The sequence below is a fragment of the Diplotaxodon limnothrissa genome, linkage group LG16 (assembly GCF_057381915.1).
Source record: "Diplotaxodon limnothrissa isolate DT_005_m linkage group LG16, D_limnothrissa_male_GT1.1, whole genome shotgun sequence".
In the NCBI taxonomy this organism is placed as follows: domain Eukaryota; kingdom Metazoa; phylum Chordata; class Actinopteri; order Cichliformes; family Cichlidae; genus Diplotaxodon; species Diplotaxodon limnothrissa.
This window is the reverse complement of record NC_140611.1, coordinates 28,806,807-28,828,176: the sequence shown is the minus strand read 5'-3', so window position 1 is coordinate 28,828,176 and position 21,370 is coordinate 28,806,807. Positions and strand designations below refer to the sequence as shown.

Below are 21,370 nucleotides of genomic sequence, written 5' to 3'. Positions count from 1 at the left end.
CTTGAGGAGACAAAATAAGGAAAAAAAGAAGAAGAAGACATTAGACGGTGTCGCTTCCTTTTGTTTTCTGGCTGAGAGAGTGTGTAGTGTTGAGACATGCAGAAGCTGTATGTATGTATGCAGGGTGCCGGTACGTTGGGGAATTTATTTTTTCAACTGTCTTTGATCACTTTCAGGCTTTGAAGTAACTCTCGGCAAGGAAGGGGGGGAAAAAAGCGAGGCAGAAGTCACCGCAAGTTCACATCGCAACTAGGACTTGCAAAAACTGCAATCTGCATAATTTATTCTTTAAACAGTTAAAATGGAAAGAGATGAGGAGATCTCTAGGTGCCCAACAAACCCGCCTCCTGCTTGACAACCCCAATTAAACACTCTCCCTCTCCACATTTGTTCTCAATTACAGATTGAAGAGCGACAACACGAGAGCCTCTAATGCTCATCAAGTGACTGATTTAAAGAGAGACAGAGGAAGGTAAAGCACCAGCAGTCTAGGGAAATGTAATTGATATGTGTTGTAAATGAGCAAATAGAGGCAGCTGCGGAGGAACCATAAAGAAAGAACAGTCATGGTCATATATATATATATATATATATAAACACACACTTATCTATCAACATGTTTTTCTTCTCCAAAACTCTTAGCACAGTGGATTTAAATATTAAATAAGATGCATCGTTCTATAAAATGTAATAACAATAATTATGATCACAAACAAACTTCAAACTTTTTCTAGTCTCTTAATTTTTCTTAATACTTAATATTAAACAGCTCCATATTATTATATAACATTATTTATCTTCAGCCATTAGTTCAACACCTACAACATCCTTACAAGAACAATGGGCTATCAAAAATTGGTCCTCACAGGGATATATAGACCTTACCACCTCAAAGAGATAAACCTCAAAGGTAATTGCATCACACAGAATATTTTCTATGAAGCGGTTATTCACTACAGGTTTTTTTAATCTTCTAGCGAGAATTTTTAGATGGCAATCTTGCCCCAAATTTCCATTTTCTTACCAAAAAAGTATGTCTGCCTTGACAGTAACTTATTAACCTCAACCACATCATTCTGCACAGTGAAGGTCTAAAGTAAGACACAGTTTTAAGAATTAGTAAGTGCAATTTTCTTTCGGCCTCCAAGGTGAAAACATTCATTCAAAAACACCATTGTATTTTCCAGTGCAATTGAATGGTGAAAATGAGCAACTCAGTCAAATCACCTCTATTTATACATTTATTTAGGTTAGGTTAACAGATTAATTGATTTTATTGTAACACACATGCACACGCATATATATCTATATCTATCTATCTATCGATCGATCGATCGATCGATAGATATAACATAATGTATCACACTGATTTTTTTCTTAATCTGGAATAATGTCTGATGATTTATTTTTAATATTCTCAGTGATTATTCTCTGCTTATGTGACAGCAGGTAGTGATGCACAATGAGGCCGTGGCCTGACAGAAAGAATTTACACTGGACATAATTCAAACCACCCCAAGCCTTTAGTAGCGAAACTCAGTGCCTTTTAGTGGTGCATTGAGCTTAATGACAGCTCAGGGGGAAATGTACATTAGCATACCAAATGCATCAAGGAGATTTCAATTATATCCTTTGTGGGAACAGCATAAATAAAGTCTAATACGATGACTGTGTAGACGACAAACAAAACCCCAGGCATTTAAGTTCACCCATACTGTGTGATGTCTATTCAAACAAATGTAGATTTAACAGAACTGTGAATTGAAAAAACAAACAGAAATAATCAGAGTGATCAAAGATGCTCTTGTTTGTAATTTTTGGAGACAGTGGATTAGTATGTCAAAATTATTAACGAAGGACAATTCATTGTGACAAATGAGAAACAGGAAATCTGGCCTTTGATATATCCACATGTGCCTTCATCATGACTCTGTTGCTCTTATATCTGCTGCAAGCAATTTTCTTACAATGCAACTGTCAAACGGTGCTCAGTTAAAAAAAAAAGAAGCAAGGCATGACATCCTATGGTCATGACATGTCAGCGCTGATGCTGAGTGAGGTGGGATTAAATTCATCAGACAGACTTTGACCCGCTACCGGGGTACGTACACACTCTGTTTCTCTCTCTCCCATTCCAGACACTCCCAATTAAGCCTGAAGTGCAATGCTTGTTAAACTAAAACCATCCTTTTCTGAAATGTCACAGTGTCTCCCTGCCGTGTGGCCCGTCTGTAAACAGCTCTGTTGCTGATGCCAGCTCGAACCCCCTGGTGTGTCTCCTCGTGTGTGTTTTGTGAGAGCAAAATTGTCGCTTGCATTATCACATTGTTGTGAATGCTTGAGTGCATATTGGACTTGTTGTTGTTTTGTTGTTTGGTGTGCTCTATGGGTTATATTTTTATATGTGTGTTTTATGCTATTCATTATGGGAGTCTTTGCCTTCCACCCACGCCCTCATTTGTGTGCATGTGTCTTTTGTGTGAGTATGTGTGTACGTGTGTGTGTGTTTGACATCTCATTTGGGGGAGCTGACAGAGTGAAGGATATGTGCTGTAATTGTTGTCTGACTATCTTCATGCTGTAATTGAAAATGTCTTATTGGTGAAACTTTTGTCAAGATGTTTATACGAGCATGCCATTTAACATTAACACAGCTGCTCCTTTTACCTGTGCAATTACTTAAGTGTAGCCCACCTCTGACACTTGACGTAGAGCCAGTGCCATCCTGGAACTGGGTAAATTACCATACCAATTGCTTGGTATGAACAGCTTGTTCTTAAAACAATAGGGCGATGGATTTTTGAACTCAAACTCCATCCATCTATTCATCCATGGTATCCATGGTATCCAGCATCCATCCATGTTCCCAAGCTGCCTTCCCTTTGTGTTCTGTGTGAACTCCTATTTTGTTGGACTTTGTATCAGCCAACACAAAGGCTTGCTTTCCTTTCTTAGGCAAACAAAGCTTGACAGTCAGATATCCAAACCATCTCCACTGACTGCTTTCACTGCTGCAGAGCAGCACCCCTACTTTGAACCACCGCCCAGTGACTGAGCTGATTACCTTTTCTCTAAGGGCAGATCTTCTTTGGAGGGAACTCATTTCCTGTTCATGATCCTATTCATTTGGTAACTACCTGCAGCTTGTGGTCATCTGTGAGGGTAGTAATGATAACTTTGAAGATAATCATCAGCTTTACCTAGGTACTTGAAGTCCACTTGAGGCAGAAATTCATCCTCTATCTTAAGCAGGAAATATTTTTTTCAACAGTGTAAGCTAGACATCACTGCTTGATGTAGCCAACAATAGCAAAGATGTGATCCTGAGACCAAAGACAGAAGTTTGACGTTGTATAGGGAGTAAATGACATTACAGGCCCAATAACCAATTCTCCAGAAGCACCAGTTACACACACACAGGGACATGCCTTTTCCAAGTCCATAAAACATATGTAGACTGGATGTGTGTACCCTCCAATATTTAACCTCCTAAGACCCAAACTCTTCCACGGCATGCATTTTTAATCTCTCTTTGATATTTGGACATTTTGGGACCTGATGAATGTGAAAACAAAGAATTACCAGATTTGTTTAACCTGATTTCTGTTTCTAAGAAAAATGAGAGCCACATATGAGGATATTCATTTAAACTTTCGATAGAACAGTGGCAGTATAATGTTATCGTAAGTGGACATCAGGCCCTTGTAGAGCAAAATTAAGTATTTTGGTCTAAATAACCCAAAAATGCGATGTCCACATATGTGGACACCAGGTCCTAGGAGGTTAAAGAGCTTGTCTGCTGTCTCAAGATGATTAACCTTAAAAAAAAGACAGGAAGAGTGGCTGGTTTATATTTAACAGATTATAAAGCAGTACAGGTTGGGTCACAAACTGTCACAGTATGTTGTGGTATTTTTATTTCAAAGGGTGTCCATTATTATTTGACTGATGTGCTGTTCAGTAATTCTAAATGTATGCTGCACAACATTAGTTGTATCCTAGCTTGCTTTTGCCCAATCATCAGAGGGAAGATTCACTGTACAACAACCTAAAACACAGGCAAACATATAAATAAAAGCACACAGACACCCTGTGATTACATTATTCATAGCACTGCTGAGTGCTCTTACACAGAGTCCGAAAACACATGATGACCTGCTGTACAACACTGAGTGATAACAGCATCAGCTAGATTGTCTTACACTGAGAGGGAAAGATGATGAAAGCTAAAGTGAGTGAGAGAGAGATGGAGGAGAGAGAGATAAAGAGAGACACTGAGAGACTGAGCTCTTCATCCAAGAAGATGTATGTGTGCTATTCTTGCATTCAGTCTAGTTGCCTAGACTACTGCTAATGAGCAGGTGGGTACATACAGTGGGGTAAAAAAGTATTTAGTCAGCCATCGATTGTGCAAGTTCCCTCACCTAAAATGATGACAGAGGTCAGTAATTTGCACCAGAGGTACACTTCAACTGTGAAAGACAGAATGTGAAAAAAAAATCCATGAATTCACATGGTAGGATTTGTAAAGAATTTATTCGTAAATCAGGGTGGAAAATAAGTATTTGGTCAATAACAAAAATACAACTCAATACTTTGTAACATAACCTTTGTTGGCAATAAAAGAGGTCAAACGTTTACTATAGGTCTTTACCAGGTTTGCACACACAGTAGCTGGTATTTTGGCCCATTCCTCCATGCAGATCTTCTCGAGAGCAGTGATGTTTTGGGGCTGTCGCCGAGCAACACGGACTTTCAACTCCCGCCACAGATTTTCTATGGGGTTGAGGTCTGGAGACTGGCTAGGCCACTCCAGGACTTTCAAATGCTTCTTACGGAGCCAGTCCTTTGTTGCCCGGGCGGTGTGTTTTGGATCATTGTCATGTTGGAAGACCCAGCCTCGTTTCATCTTAAAAGTTCTCACTGATGGAAGGAGGTTTTGGCTCAAAATCTCACGATACATGGCCCCATTCATTCTGTCCTTAACACGGATCAGTCGTCCTGTCCCCTTGGCAGAAAAACAGCCCCATAGCATGATGTTTCCACCCCCATGCTTCACAGTAGGTATGGTGTTCTTGGGATGCAACTCAGTATTCTTCGTCCTCCAAACACGACGAGTTGAGTTTATACCAAAAAGTTCTACTTTGGTTTCATCTGACCACATGACATTCTCCCAATCCTCTGCTGTATCATCCATGTGCTCTCTGGCAAACTTCAGACGGGCCTGGACATGCACTGGCTTCAGCAGTGGAACACGTCTGGCACTGCGGGATTTGATTCCCTGCCGTTGTTGTCATGGTCCTGGGTCGTTGACCCAGCGTTTTGTGTTTTGTGACTATTTCCCTCTGTTCTAGTTATTCTGTGTCCTCCCCCCTTGTGTCCGGTTCGGGTTCTAGATTTCCTGTTTTACTTTGTAGGTCTGTGTCTCGTTATGCCCATTAATTTCCAGCTGTGTCCCCTCCTGTGTGCCATTTCCTCATTACCTGGTGTGTGTATTTATAGTTGGTGTCTGCCTGTGCTCCTCGTCGGGTCGTCTGCACTCATCCGTGTATTTCTGCGTATCTCTGCATTCATCTGCGTTCCATGGTGTCCTGTCTCTGCGTCCCTCTGCCCCGCACCCCCTTTGTACGGTCTCAGGTTTGCTATTTAGTTTCTCCCAGGTTAGGTTTCCGTTTGTAAAGTACTCATACCTCGTTGCCTGTTTTTGTCACCACCACCTTTGTAAATAAAACATCACTCGTATCATCAGTTTGCTGCATCTTGGGTCCTCCTTTTCCTCCACACCACACGGCTCCCTCCGCCAGCCGTGACAGTACGACCCGACCAAACATGGACCCAGCAGCATCCGCACCGTCCCAGGAGTTTCGGGAGGAAGTGATCGACAGCGTCTCCAGGTTGGTCAACCTGTGGCTGGAGCATGAGGAGGAAGAGCTTCACCACGCTGTAGAAGCTAGGCTACAGCAGCTGATGTCTGCTCACTGCTGGCTACTCGACTCTCTTCACCCGCTCGCACAGGACTTCATCCTTAACGAACTTCACCTCCACCCTCCAGCCGCTACCGCTTCCCAACCCAGCCCGGCGGTGAAGATTTTGCCCGGCCCGCCGGAGGTTTTGCCCGGCCCGCCGGAGGTTTTGCCCGGCCCGCCGGAGGTTTTGCCCGGGAGGAAGCGACGATCGCGCCGTCGGCGCGTCGCCCCACAGCCGGAGGTTGGGACTTCGGAACTGCCGGCTGTGGTGAGTGGAAAAGACACTCCGTCTGTTTCGCCAGCTCGCATGACTGTTTATTCCGGAGCTGTGTTTGTTGAGCCAGCTGCCCAGCCGGTAGCTCGGTTAGCTGCCCTGCAGCCGCTACCTCAGTTAGCCACTCAATCTCCACCTCCATTACAGTCACAGCCAGACCTATTAGACACCTTGTTACAATCCGTGGCTCAGTCAATAGCTCAGTTGGCAAGAGACTCATCAGCGTTATTACCAGCTCAGCCACCATCTTCACCAGCTCCGCCTGTACTACAAGTCCAGTCCATCCAACCGGAAAAGCACTGTTTTTCACCTGTTCATGTCAAGCAGAGAGACACACCACATAACGCAGTAGTCAGTCCGCAACAGCTGGCCAGCCCAGAGACTGTGATGCACTCCAGGGCCTCCCCAGAGGCTGGGTCCCAGCTCCCGGCCGACTCTGGACCCCTGGAGGTTAAGAAGCCAGCTGAGGACTGCATCCGGCTGTCGCTGCCTGAGCTGAGTCGATGCTCTGTGCAGCTGCAGTCTGCTTTGTGTTTGCCAGAGGCCCGTGCGCCTGCTGGTTCTGATCTGTTCCTGCCAGAGGCCCGTGCGCCTGCTGGTTCTGACCCGTACCTGCCAGAGGCCCGTGCGCCTACTGGCTCTGTTCTGTGCCTGCCAGAGGCCCGTGCGCCTGCTGGTTCTGAACTGTGCCTGCCAGAGGCCCGTGCGCCTACTGGTTCTGACCTGTGTGTTCCAGGGGCCCCGGTGCCCACTGGTCAAGAGACTGTTTTCGCTGGGGGGCCCGAGGAGCCCGTCCAGCCTCCTGCTTCGCCTGCTGGGGGGCCCGAGGAGCCCGTCCAGCCTCCTGTCTCGCCTGCTGGGGGGCCCGAGGAGCCCGTCCAGCCTCCTGTCTCGCCTGCTGGGGGGCCCGAGGAGCCCGTCCAGCCCCAAGACCCATCATCGCCACCAGCTGCAGCCTCTGTGTCTCCATCCTCGCCAGCTGCGGCCTCTGTGTCTTCACCCACGCCTGGCCCGGCTTCAGCTTCTGCTTCACCCACGCCTGGCCCGGCTTCAGCTTCTGCTTCACCCACGCCTGGCCCGGCCTCTGCTTCTGCTTCATCCTCGCCTGGCCCGGCTTCTGCTTTACCCACGCCTGGTCCGGCCTCTGCTTCTGCTTCATCCTCGCCTGGTCCGGCTCCAGCCTTCGTGTCTTCAGCATCGCCTGGCCCGGCTCCAGCATCCTCGTCAGCATCGCCTGGTCCGGCTTCTGCTTCAGCATCCTCATCAGCTGCCTCGTCTGGTCCAGCCTCTGCTTCGGTCTCGTCTGGTGCTGCGACGGCCACGCCACCTTCGGGTCCCAAACTGCCGCCTCGACATCGGCGGTCATCTGCCAGGCCGCTGGTGGAGCGTCATCGTCAACATGGACGACCTCCTAGACGCCGCCGCTGCCTTCCGCGCGGTCGGCCTCCAGACTTCTGTTATCGCCGCCGTTGCCGTCCGCACGGTCGGCCTCCAGACTTCTGTTATCGCCGCCGTTGCCGTCCGCACGGTCGGCCTCCAGACTTCTGTCATCGCCGCCGTTGCTGTCCGCACGGTCGGCCGCCTGAACGGTTTCCCTGTTGCCGCCGCTGCCGTGTGCACGGGCGGCCCCCTGAACTGCCTCCACTCCGCCACCGCTGCCTTCCGCTCGGTCGGCTTATGGATCTGCGTCGCCGACGTGGCCGGCCTCAGAAGATAAACTGTCCTGGACTTCTGAGCTGTGAGCCTCTGGGCTGGCCTCCTGAACTGTGTTTTGTCCTAGTACTCCAGCATGTGTGTTTTTGTTTTGGACAATTCCCTCGGTCCGCTGGAGCTTGTTTTGTTCGGTGTTGGTCCCTCCGTCCTGGGCCCCCGCTGCCCGCCCTGGGTTGGTCGTCTGTTTTTGTTTTGGGCTGTCTGGTGCCAGCCCTTGGAGGGGGGGTACTGTCATGGTCCTGGGTCGTTGACCCAGCGTTTTGTGTTTTGTGACTATTTCCCTCTGTTCTAGTTATTCTGTGTCCTCCCCCCTTGTGTCCGGTTCGGGTTCTAGATTTCCTGTTTTACTTTGTAGGTCTGTGTCTCATTATGCCCATTAAGTTCCAGCTGTGTCCCCTCCTGTGTGCCATTTCCTCATTACCTGGTGTGTGTATTTATAGTTGGTGTCTGCCTGTGCTCCTCGTCGGGTCGTCTGCACTCATCCGTGTATTTCTGCGTATCTCTGCATTCATCTGCGTTCCATGGTGTCCTGTCTCTGCGTCCCTCTGCCCCGCACCCCCTTTGTACGGTCTCAGGTTTGCTATTTAGTTTCTCCCAGTTTAGGTTTCCGTTTGTAAAGTACTCATACCTCGTTGCCTGTTTTTGTCACCACCACCTTTGTAAATAAAACATCACTCGTATCATCAGTTTGCTGCATCTTGGGTCCTCCTTTTCCTCCACACCACACGGCTCCCTCCGCCAGCCGTGACAGTTGTAGTGTGTTACTGATGGTGACCTTTGTTACTTTGGTCCCAGCTCTCTGCAGGTCATTCACCAGGTCCCCCCGTGTGGTTCTGGGATCTTTGCTCACCGTTCTCATGATCATTTTGACCCCACGGGATGAGATCTTGTGTGGAGCCCCAGATCGTGGGAGATTATCAGTGGTCTTGTATGTCTTCCATTTTCTGATGATTGCTCCCACAGTTGATTTTTTCACACCAAGCTGCTTGCCTATTGTAGATTCACTCTTCCCAGTCTGGTGCAGGTCTACAATACTTTTCCTGGTGTCCTTCGAAAGCTCTTTGGTCTTGGCCATGGCGGAGTTTGGAGTCTGACTGTTTGAGGCTGTGGACAGGTGTCTTTTATACAGATGATGAGTTCAAACAGGTGCCATTCATACAGGTAACGAGTGGGGGACAGAAAAGCGTCTTACAGAAGACGTTACAGGTCTGTGAGAGCCAGAGATTTTCCATGTTTGAGGTGACCAAATACTTATTTTCCACCCTGATTTACGAATAAATTCTTTACAAATCCTACCATGTGAATTCATGGATTTTTTTTCACATTCTGTCTCTCACAGTTGAAGTGTACCTCTGGTGCAAATTACTGACCTCTGTCATCATTTTAAGTGGGGGAACTTGCACAATCGGTGGCTGACTAAATACTTTTTTGCCCCACTGTATGTTATACAGCATTAAATAACAGCCTCTTGTAATGAACAACAAGGACATGCCGAATGCACTCAAACATACACATATTAAATATTTGCATCAAGAGAAAAAATAAGGTATAAATAAGACCATAAATAGATCAGCTAAGATGCAAATAGTAAATGGACTGGTTTTTACAGCATATAGTGCTTTTATATTCTAACTTATCACATGCCTCATTCACCCAATAACACCATTCATTCAAGCACTTTTTGGGTAAATTACCATACCAATTGCTTGGTATGAACAGCTTGTTCTTAAAACAATAGGGCGATGGATTTTTGAAGTCAAACTCCATCCATCTATTCATCCATGGTATCCATGGTATCCAGCATCCATCCATGTTCCCAAGCTGCCTTCCCTTTGTGTTCTGTGTGAACTCCTATTTTGTTGGACTTTGTATCAGCCAACATAAAGGCTTGCTTTCCTTTCTTAGGCAAACAAAGCTTGCACTATGATTAAGTTTCTGTTTAACATTCACGCACACTCGCCCTCCTATTCAGCATTTTACCGAAGGATACTCAAAGACTGGAGGAGAAAGAGATCGCATCACCAACCTTCTGGAGAGTACCTTACCTGCTCTACCTCCCAAACTACAGCCAACAACATGTAAAAGCCACAACAACCAAAATAGTACAGCGAGTGACTATATGAATTCAAGTTTACTCTATAAAGACCTTTTGCTTACTTCTACATATATGTATGGATATGGATATATATCATAATTACATCAATTTTGACAAGATCCCCATCCCCCAGCAAATTTCACTTAAATTTAAAAAAAAAAAAGCGACTTATGCGTATGCATTTTTCATATACTTCATTTAAAGACTCGTCTCGTTTGGCCCATATAATATTCCGATTTAAAAATCTCAATTTTAAAGAACATTTTAAACCCATTTATATCAGTGTATATGTGGAAGAACATGCAAGCAGTAATATGGGTTATAGGCATTTATTAGCCTCAGTCTTACTGCAGCACACTGGCACTTCATCCAGGTAATGGACAGGAGATTAAAATACTGCTGTGACCAAATCCACTGAGTCTGAATGAAAGAAAAAGATTATTTGACTTAAGCTGGGTGGAGAGCATGTCCTTCATTCTCACCTAAGTGGAGTAAAAACATTTATTCAGGCTTTGAGCAGTTTATCTCTTCTTTGAGATGACTGAAGGTTTACATGGTTGTCAGATACTCCAGCTTCCTCCCATAGTACAAAGATATTCATAGCAAGGCTACATCTAAACTGAATGTAGGTGTGAATGTGAGCATGAATGGTTTTCTGTGTCCGTGAGTTAGTCGTGCGACAGACTGGTGACCTGTTGGAGGTGTACCCTGCCTCCCACCCTGAGGCAGATGGGATGTGCTCTAAGCCCAAGCAGAAAGAAATGGATGGATGGATGTTTGCCTGATATCTGTGTATGCTATTGCTGTAGGGGTTATCAAAGGAAAACAATAATACAAAGTAATCTGCCGTGTACAAAACTTGAAGAAGATTTTACTGATCAACTGATCTCAGTCTGAGATCTGATAGATTTAAAAGATTCCATTTTTTTAATATATATATATAACTTCCAATTTTCAGGAAAGAGACAGCTACACTTTCTTCCACTAAATAGTTTTGTTCCATCTTCCAGTTCTATGCATAACATTTAGACTTCACTGAAAGCGACTTCCTTTTAGCATGTGAAATGTTAGTTCTGTATTATAGCAACAACTAGCAAGCAAATAGATATGACAAAGACATTAATCCTATGCTTTTCACATATTTATGAATGGGATGCTACTGGAATCACAGGTTGTTCAACCTGGTCATATCTGCTACATAGGAAGGCAGCTGTTGCATTTAAACTACCAATTTGTTGTAAACTAACACTTGAAAGATTACTTTAGCCAGCTACCTCAGTCTTCTCCTTCAATGCCTAAGGTGCTCTAGTGGCACTTTGTGTGGGGGCTTTTCAATAACTAAGCCTGTTTGAATGCTGGAACAATGAACAGGAGCTGCATTACAGGGCTGACATTGCAGTAAAATGCCATCACATTGCCCAAAGGGCTAGACTTAACCCAACTGTGAAATATGCTCCTTTGAGAGCAAGGGGTTTAGGATAAGGAGAGGAAGAAGGAAATTACTTTAATTTATTGTGCTTTAAGGGGCCAGCGTCGATACTGATAGGTGGCAGTGTTGAGTCTGCTTATGTTTGTAAATGGCACTGAGCCAAAATGTCTGTTCTGGTTGATTTAACCCGCCACCTCAGGAGTCTTCTTCAATGACCAAGGTGCTTAACTACTTCTTGTGATTTTTATGTGACATGTAGTTCTTCCAAAGATTATATTCAAATCAGACTAAATGGCATGTAATGTAATTACATGTATTTTCCCCTATGTTATATATATGTCAAAGATGAAAGGCACAGGGCCAACAGCAGGGATGCACCACATTACTCCTTTACCTCTTAAAGAAGAGATAAAGAAGAAGCCCACGAATCCATCACAAATTGTTCTTTTGCAATGTTTTTCCCAAAAGTTTTCAACAGCAAGTTTATCTGCCTCTGCTAGCTTTTTTATCACTCAATTAACGCATAAGAAATATTAAAGGAGCAGAATGGAGAAATGATTTTAGGATAGACGCACTCTAATCACAGCTGCAGTTTCACCCCTGGCCTGTTGATTATGATGCAGCTGCAGGTGCAGCTGGAAAGCCTCCCTGACCTGTGTCACAAGATGAATTGTAATCAACTGTGCAAGGACATCTGGTTCTGAATGGTGTGAGAAAACCAGCGAAATGTCTCAAAGGTGTTTTTTAAAAGGCTGTAGTCTGGTGATTATTTTTTGGAGGGAAACAAACATGTACAATGGCATCTAATTTGTGCCAATATTTCTATAGATTATGCATCTTGATCATTCTGGTAAATCTTACATATTTTCTTGATCTTTACAAAACTAATTGCACAAGCTTGGATTACTTGTTAAGAGCCAGTGTCTTTTGTTGTGCTAAACTGTGAATTCAGATCAGTTACTAATTTAAAATGTGTTCTATATCCATGATATTGTAGTATATTGTTAGTTCTTAGGAAAAATATTAGTAGATGCTTTCATTCTTTCATTTGTTAAATGTATAAAGTTAAATTCCATATTATGGTTTTGATAAGTTGCAACTTGCAAGTACATTAGGACACCTTTTAGATTGTGGATCTGTCTCCTTTGGATTATAGACATGTGTATCTGTTGACCTGACATCAGGACTTTACTTGGTTTGAAAAGAAGTCGCATTGGAACTTCTTGAAGGTAGCATTCCCAGTGAGCCGTGCTGTCAGTGATAACCCAAAGCTCATATCAGAGAGCTGAGGATCAAGCTGCTACCAAGCCAGCTGAGGTAATCTGTCACACCAAGGTAGCCACTGAGACAACGGGTGGTAGAATACAGATATACACAACAACATTCCTACACATATGATTCATCACAACACACATAGACACATGTTCATTTCTCTGTATGTATAAAGCACCACAACACACACATGCAAAACACAATCCTAAAATCCTGTGGTGAAGCTTTGGTGCCTGGACCAGCTTTAACACTGGACCCAGTATGATGTTTCACTTTATGACTGCTTTCTAAAGCTTCACTCATTATACTAAATTTTACAACCACACCATTTACCACAACAAGATTATCATGTTTGGATTTTAGCAGCTAGTAAGGAAAATACGTGCTTTTCACCAGAGCACACAGAAAAACACCTCTGGTTTCATAACCCTCTCAATTGTTTAAACTTTGTGTAAAAATAAACAGCCTACTCACTAATCTTTCATAAAGCAAAACCAAAGTTACTGCAGAGTTTAGTTTTGTAAAAATGTTTTCATATGAATTTAAACAGTAGCCAAAGGGCAAAAAACACTGAAAATTTTCAAAAATTGCTTTAAAAAAGCCCTAAAATTAGAAATTTGATAGAAAAACAACAGACTAACTAAAATATGCAGTTTTAAGCTGTTGAAACAGACACTCTCTTTCTCTCGCTCACACACACACAAACACATACAAATACAGCCTTAGATGGCATCAGGTCCTCCTAGTGCTACCATAATAACATTCATAATCATTCAAAACCTTTCACGTGACTACACCTCTGTTATCTGAGAAAATTAGCAGCTAGTAAAAATGGTAAGACAAACAACAAAAAAATATGGGTAATGAGTCAAAATGAATAGGGAAGGTCAATAACGGTTAATAGGTTAATAGGAAGGTTAATAAATAAAAATAATAATAACAACAATAATATTATGCAATTGTTCGACGTTTGAACCAGCAAGAGTGAGTATGTACATAGACTGTGGGGACTATAAAGCGTTCTCTAGTTGTTGCATGTGATGGTACAATGGGAAGTAAATTGTACTGAAGCACTGCAGGTTTCATATCATCACCTGTCCACATTGCTTATCTTTCTGACTGGTGGATGCATCAATACTTATGTCAAATATATATATATATATATATATATATATATATATATATATATATATATATATATATATATATATATATATATATATATATATATATATATATGTCCTTTTTTACTATATATATGTTGTAAATAAACATTGATGGTCAAAATGAATTGAAATTACCGCTGCTATTTGCATTTAGGTGAAGTCTGAGATTTATTATCATTCTGACCACTTGAGAAAGAGAAATGTGGGAAATAATTTAATAAAGGTGGGTTTAATTAAAGTCAAGGTTTGGTAAGGACATCTAAGTAAGAACCAAGAACAAAACATTAGTATTAAGACAGTTTAAAAACAAAACAAGCCTTTTTTCCAATTAGAGGCTGCTAACAATAACCCATGGGCAAAGCATTCAGCTGCAGGGTTCTCATAACCCTACAGCAGTGTCACCTTCACCATCAATTCTTTTTCTTTCAGAGCTTTGGAAAGACTGACTAAAAACGTCTTTGAGTTCAAAAAATGCTTCACTGAGCAGAATGAAAAGCAAGTTAAAATATACAAAACTTGGAAAACTTACCAACACATGAACCATCAATCTCCTCATACCCAACACTACAGACACATCTTCCCAGGGGAACCAACCAGTCTCCATCAGCTCCACAGAACAGTTTGGGTGTGTCTCTTTCTTCAGCATGGTCAACACAGGCCCCCCTCACTTCCACCAGTGAAGAAGAGTCCACGCGGGGCACTGTGTCTGGAAATGAGGCCAGGTTCCTCAGTGTAAATGGACATTTCTTATAGTAAACCCTCACAGACACTAATGCAATGCAAGCGCCAATGTCCTGGAAAGCCAGATAAAAGCCTTTCCTGTTTATGGGTCCCACCTCCCGCACCTCCGTATTGAGCTTGAGGATCCGATCTCCAAGATCCATCTGAGTAAAGCTCTCATCAGCAGCAATGGTGTCAATCTTGGTGTACTGCGCAGGCCTGAACTTGACACCGTGTGCCTCATCTGTCTCATGATAGAATAGATTGAAGGTCTCCTTGCAGGTGCCAGACACCCAAGGGATTGAGTTACAGTCGCGCAAGGTGAAGCGGAGCTCCACGTAGACCTTCTGGGCTGCCTGTCGTGAAATCCAGTTGGAGCGAAGCCAGTTGTTTTGGTTGGGCTCCATCACATTGCAAACCTGGAAAGTATGGATGGGTCGGTTGTGCTCGTCCATCTCTGTGATTGCATCCCACTAAAGGAAAAATAATAAGAGTGTAGAGGGTCGGGGAGAGAGGAGGAAAGAATGGGGTAAAAATGAGGGAAGAAAAAGAAAGAGTTAGTATTAATTCAAGATCTGCTAGCAGGCCTCACAGGTCATAGCATTCCATACAAAACATGGACAAAATTAACAACATAGTTGCGCAATATTAATTTAGTCCCAAGTGTGGCACTGAAGGAAAACTGTGTGGTCATTTCAAATCCCAAGATTGATGCTATACAGAGCACAGACGCAATCTGGAAGTTATAATAGCTTCCTGCTTCTTTCTGCTTCTTTATGAGACACTTTGTTTATATTAGACTGTATTCAAACCAAATTTGGACAGTAACACATTTAGTTCCTTCAGTGGGCTGGTTTCAGTCATTATGCAAATGTACTGTTTATAAGATTGGGGAAACCTGCAGTCAGCTGAGACTGAAGAAGTCACTTGAATGAGTGACGAAACGTTTCTCCCACAAAACGCTACGTCCAGATGAACAGAATCAACTTTTGGAGAACACATGTAGTTGTTCAGATATTCTTCTCTGGATTAAGGTTAAAGAGAGTGCCAGCAAGACCATCTCAGTCCATACCACATTCAAGTAAAAAAAAAAAAAATCATTAACAAACTAATATTCCTAGAGGTAGGTTTTTTCCTGGTATGATGTCGAGCTCCAGCTGCCTAGTCATCAGCTCTGCAACTCCTAGGTCACATGATTAGGGAGCATTGCAGCTTTGCAGGGTCATTAGGTTACCTGTCCCCATGTTGATGGGAAAGAAGTTAATGGGGGGTTTTAGCCTCCTGGTTCTGCAGCGCTCTCAGGTTTTATTAGAGTGGGGACTGGCTACATGGGCGACCCCAAAACCACACAACATCGACCTCAAAGAATCAAATTACCTGCCTGGGAAAAAAGGGCTCTCAAATCAGTTCGCTTACAATGCAGCGTCAGACTCTCCATGAGCTGCAGAGTTTGCCCTTGTGTGTGTGTTTGTGTATGTTTGTGTGTATGAGGTTTATATTTAGACTCATATTTACGCCACTTACCTCATAGGTTTTACTGTATATGACGATATATGGGATCTATTTTTACCCATCACTGCTGCTGCTACTGTTCCCATTACTTTGCATACATTTTCCTAGATGAAACACTTATGCATGCATACATAATTTTCAGGCATCGAAAGCTCAATTCGGTCACTGTGACTTCTCCAATGAACCTTGCTTGTGCATTGCAGTATGCACAGCTGTCTACTTCTTTGAGTCAAACACTAAAATCAACACTGTTTTCAGAGATGTGAGAAATATGCTCGAAGGTACATTAACATAAGTAATTTGACTACATCAAACATACACACATTTCATGTTCCCTTTCTTGGGTCTGGGGGGAGAGATGCCTGTTCTAAACGAGGGCTGGAAAATAGCTCGTTTATAGGCAAACAAAATCCGGAGGGTTGAGATAGCGCTGGTGGTTAATTTACCAATACTATTTGCCTGATAAGCTTGCACATTTAATAAGCTGTTTTTTCACTTAGATAAATATTACCTCTTGATGAGAGTAGTAATCAAAGCCTAATGTTTGCTCTCACATACTCATTATCCTTTTTAATAACATGTTCTAATTCAATCATCCAAAGACAGCAGGTTTTAATCTGCTCTTCGCTCAAGGTGTAAACGTAGCATTACAGTCAAACAAATTGAGTTTGATTAAATGTGATGTTGCCATCAAAAGTACACACTAAATCCAGCTGGACAACGCGTTTCTGTTGGGGCAAGGCATAAAGATAAAAAAAAAAAAACAAAAACAAAAAAACAGAACATGAAATACTTAAAATATTGGCATGAAAATATTTCCATGAAGAAGCTGAAATGAGAAAAAAAAATCAAAATATAAACAGAAAGAAATAACTTTGAAAGAAAAATATGGAAAAATGCAGAAATAATAACAACTGACTAGGAAAACAGACTAACAGATAAAAAACGAGAAAACATGGATCATTAGCTTCCATATATACAAAATGTAAGTAGACATATGGAGTTTACTCTTTGTTAAGTCCATATGGATTCACTGGGATTCCAAAGCTTTCAGATATGATTTCAGAACCGTCCTTTGTGATAAAATCTATGCCATGGCTCCAGACAGAGAAAAGCCTCTTAATGACTCCTTTGGGATAATCAACAAACGGAGCACCAAAGGACTATGGAAATGGACATGGAAACTGTTTTCTTTCCTAATACCCACATTTTTTCCCCAATGCTAGGTGACTGCATCACATTATTCTCCCCTTGAAGAGAGGAAATATTTAATCAGTTACTTTTTGTTGTCTGTCTAACATTACTGTCAAATTTTGTGTGATAGTAGAAACTAATAACAACTCGAGCTGATTAAATTTTGGTGAAAATTGGGTCAAGGTCAGAGTCACAACAAATTTCAAAATCAGTGAAAAAGCTTACCCACATTTTTTATGAATCATTTTTAAATTTCACAACAATATACTACTCATTTGAACTTCATCATCATTGTTAGGTCTCAGGGACAACCTTCACCTTAAAAAACCTCGACAAAAAACGCATCGAGTGATATCATATGAAAGGGCATGGGGAGAGCTGTACAACACACTTTTGGTTTCTTCAATACAATACCCAAACGACATAACAATGACCAATGATGCCATAACAGGCTGATGTCATTGTATTGCAATAAAACATCATTAAAACACTAAAGTTTTTGTATAGTCCTTGTCTTTCTGGGGAATTACACTCCCTGAGTGCTCTTGTAAGAATGCACACTTGATACTGACGGCAAGCATCTTTCTGATTCAAGGTCTAGTGATTTAAGATATTATGCAAACCATTCTTACAGTTTTCTTTCTTTCTTTCTTTCTTTCTTTCTTTCTTTCTTTCTTTCTTTCTTTTGCCACTGAATCAATTACAGATCATGATGAGTTTGCTCATTTACCACTGGTTGTTGGAATTTCTGAAATCTTCTGTTGGGATGTCAGCTAATGGTGTACTTGCACTGGTCACAGCTGGCCCTGTACGTGCTAGCATGCACTAACACTGTGTCTAAGAATCAGACTGCTGAGATAAACTGTGAGTATGCTCCAGTTTGTCTCAACATTTAAACTGTTTTTCATGCTGCCCTCTCTTTCATGCACACTTTTAAAAATCACCTTTTTTTTTGTAGAACATAATAAGGCTAATATATGATGGTTTTAAAGTGGTAAAACACTGTCCTGTATTATGTCTCACAAATCCTGACAATTATTTAACAGTGATTTTCATGGAGCCATCTGTTACTAAGGAAGTGCTGAAGTTCCATTTCTGAGTAGATGTATACTAGGGTTGTGCCACATTATATACATTTTAACATAATAAAAATCACGTTATATTGTGATATCATTGCTACAGCAATCCATGCGTTTTCGTTTCTTAAAGACAAAGGACACAGACGAGACAACAAGACAAACCCTGGCAAACCCTGACATCAAGAGCCATGTGTCAGCCTATGATAATTTCTTCATTCATGAGCTCCTCAAAGTAGTCCTCCCATCTCCTCAACGCACTCTCTTAATTAGTGCATTGCCATCTCTACCCTTACCCTAATGCACTGTGCATCCTTTCCAGCTCAATCTCTCTGCCTAGCCATGCCATAAAAGTCATTTTCCTGCAATGTACAAGTGTCAATAAATGTTCAGTATTCTTTCTCTATATCAAACAAACTATACTTTGACAGTGTTTGAGGATGGTACAGATCATCCAGTGTGATTAAAACCCTATGCATAGTTTGAAAACGATAAAGAATCATCAACAAACATTTATGACTCTTTTTTTTAAACTTGCTGTCACTCATATTCAAGACTGATGCCCAGCTTACTCTGGTTCTTGCTCCAGCATTTAAAGTTGCTGATTCGATCATCCCTTCGGGTTCTTTCAATCTTATTTGACCACTTAGTCAGCTGTTGACCTGCAGTGGTGTCTGTAGGAAGAAATGTGCATCAGCACAGTTGAACAGTGGTAGGTGCTTTACCTTAGAGGAGCAACTGGAGAAACCCAAATTATACACGATAACGCTGTGTCCTAGTTTAAAGGGTTTACACGTTTGGGATTTTATGTGACTATACCAGTGGCTTCTAGCTCAAACCTAAGAAAAACATGTAATTGTTATTTGGTAATTTGACACAATAATGTATTTGTCAGAATTACTAAAACTAATAAACACCTTCAGGCTTTGTAAAGTCTCATTTATGTTAAGGATAAGGATGACATTTGAAGTGGTGTTAAGTGAAGACCCATGTTAAGTGTTGAACAAGTCAGCGACCCATTAAATCTTAATGTATTATGTGTAAATACATGGCTTTAGTGACTGCTAAAAATGACAATTGAACAAGTTCTTTGTGTATGCTTGCACACACAGAGAGAGCAAGGTCAAACATAGCCCTCAGTCTCTCTGAGCAGGATATTTTTATAGCACACCAAGGCACTTCTTTCCTGATTGGACTCATGGTAACAGCTAATATTTCATAAAATATAAAATCCTTTCTATCAGACAGGATTTTTAATGGGGAATTATTGAACAAGAGACATGGGACCGAGGAAGAAAATAGAAAGCAGCAAAGAGAGGACAGACAAAGAGTTAAGAGTTACAAATAAGATAAGATAAGATAAGATAAGATAAGATAAGATAGAACTTTATTAATCCCTCGGGTGGGTTCCTCTGGGAAATTCGACTTCCAAAAAAAGCACAGCAACGACCAAAGTTACAGTTACAGAACTGTTATATATATACACACACACACACACACACACACACACACACACACACACACATATATAAATACAGAGACAAATATAAATGTGTGGTGTTCAGGAGATTTAAGAAAACTACTAGAGTTAGCGGCCATTGGAATGAGCCTGAATGGCAATGTAGATAAATCAAAGTGTCCAGTGACTGAAAGATTGAGGCAACGATATCAGAGCGATTCATCTCAGAGGGGCAAAACAATCCATTGTGATAGAAACGCACAGCTGTTGAAATCCCCAACTAAACACCATTCACAGCTGATCCACAAGACCTCCAAGACTTTGACATTTTGTCAGTTAACTGATAATGTCAAGCAGCTTTGTGGTGGCAGCACTTTAAAATAAGTCGCTAGAGATTTGCATTGTGAAGCTGGGAAGCAAAGCAATAACGTGTATTTCCTCTTAATTATTTCAAATTCCAGTGACAGCGTTGCCCCTTTGGGCCAAAGCCTGCAGTCCACTCACCACCTGCAATCCCCATCCACACTCCACTTTATTACTGCGTGTGCTGCTGGTTTGTAATCTCACTGTTGGATGACTTCTTTTTCAAAGTGCCAAACTTTAAGTCTTGGTTGGACACCTCACTACCTTGCCATCCAGCCCTAACATGCATAATTGAAAAATGGCCAGAAAATGTGGTTGATTGATTGCAGCCTGGGACCAAGGCCTTTACAGCCCATCTCTCTCACCCATGCAATCGAGCCAGTCATTTTACTGGCCACTCGCCTGGGGGTGAGCTCCTTTTATTAACACTGTGAAATCCAGAGCCGTATTGAGAGTTACACTTTTAACTACAGTGTCATAACCAGCTTGGCTCATCTTCACTTGAAATGAAATATTTAGTGATCCTAAACATTCCCACTACTCGGTTGGATTTGAGCCTGTAAAGAAAAAAAAATTAAAGACTATTTTAAAATCCAAAGTCCCACTGTGTGAATGATGTGTTATGACCAACTATAAAAGACTTAATAATTATAATACTGACATTGGGCAGGTTAAAGAGCAATGCTTTAATGAGAAGATTAACTTCCTTTTTAGATTTGGTTAAAAACATAGTGGAGTTTTCCAAAATACACTTAATATATGTAGAATCTAAGAAATACTTCCAATTTATTTTCCATATATTCTTTATCTCTCGTAAGCATAACACATATGGTGGAAAAACAGCAAGGCACTAAGGAGATTTTATTCAGAGCACTTAGGTGCTGCACATTTTGTAAGTGTGAACAAACAAAGTAGTGGGAGTTAAGTGGCCACTGGAGATAAAACTAGCAGCTCTTACACGAATACCATGAGATGGTGTCTGTGCATGTGTAGAATTGTAGAAATTTCCTAACAACATCAGATTCAGTCACACAAAAATGTACAGCCTCAACTCCAATGACATGGAACTTACCAAATGTAAGAATTCTTAAATATATTCTTGAAACATAAGAAGCATTTCAGTGACTAAAT

The 21,370-nt window shown here is 41.9% G+C and overlaps 1 protein-coding gene across 1 annotated transcript in view; it reads right to left on the bottom strand.

Annotated features, from left to right (window-relative positions):
* LOC146616384 (ephrin type-A receptor 6-like) overlaps window positions 1-21,370 on the bottom strand; it is a 196,143-nt gene that overhangs the window by 128,246 nt on the left and 46,527 nt on the right. The window contains exon 3 of the mRNA XM_085374051.1: window positions 14,445-15,108. Within this exon, the coding sequence (XP_085230177.1) occupies window positions 14,445-15,108 (664 nt within the window). The remainder of the gene's footprint in view (window positions 1-14,444; window positions 15,109-21,370) is intronic.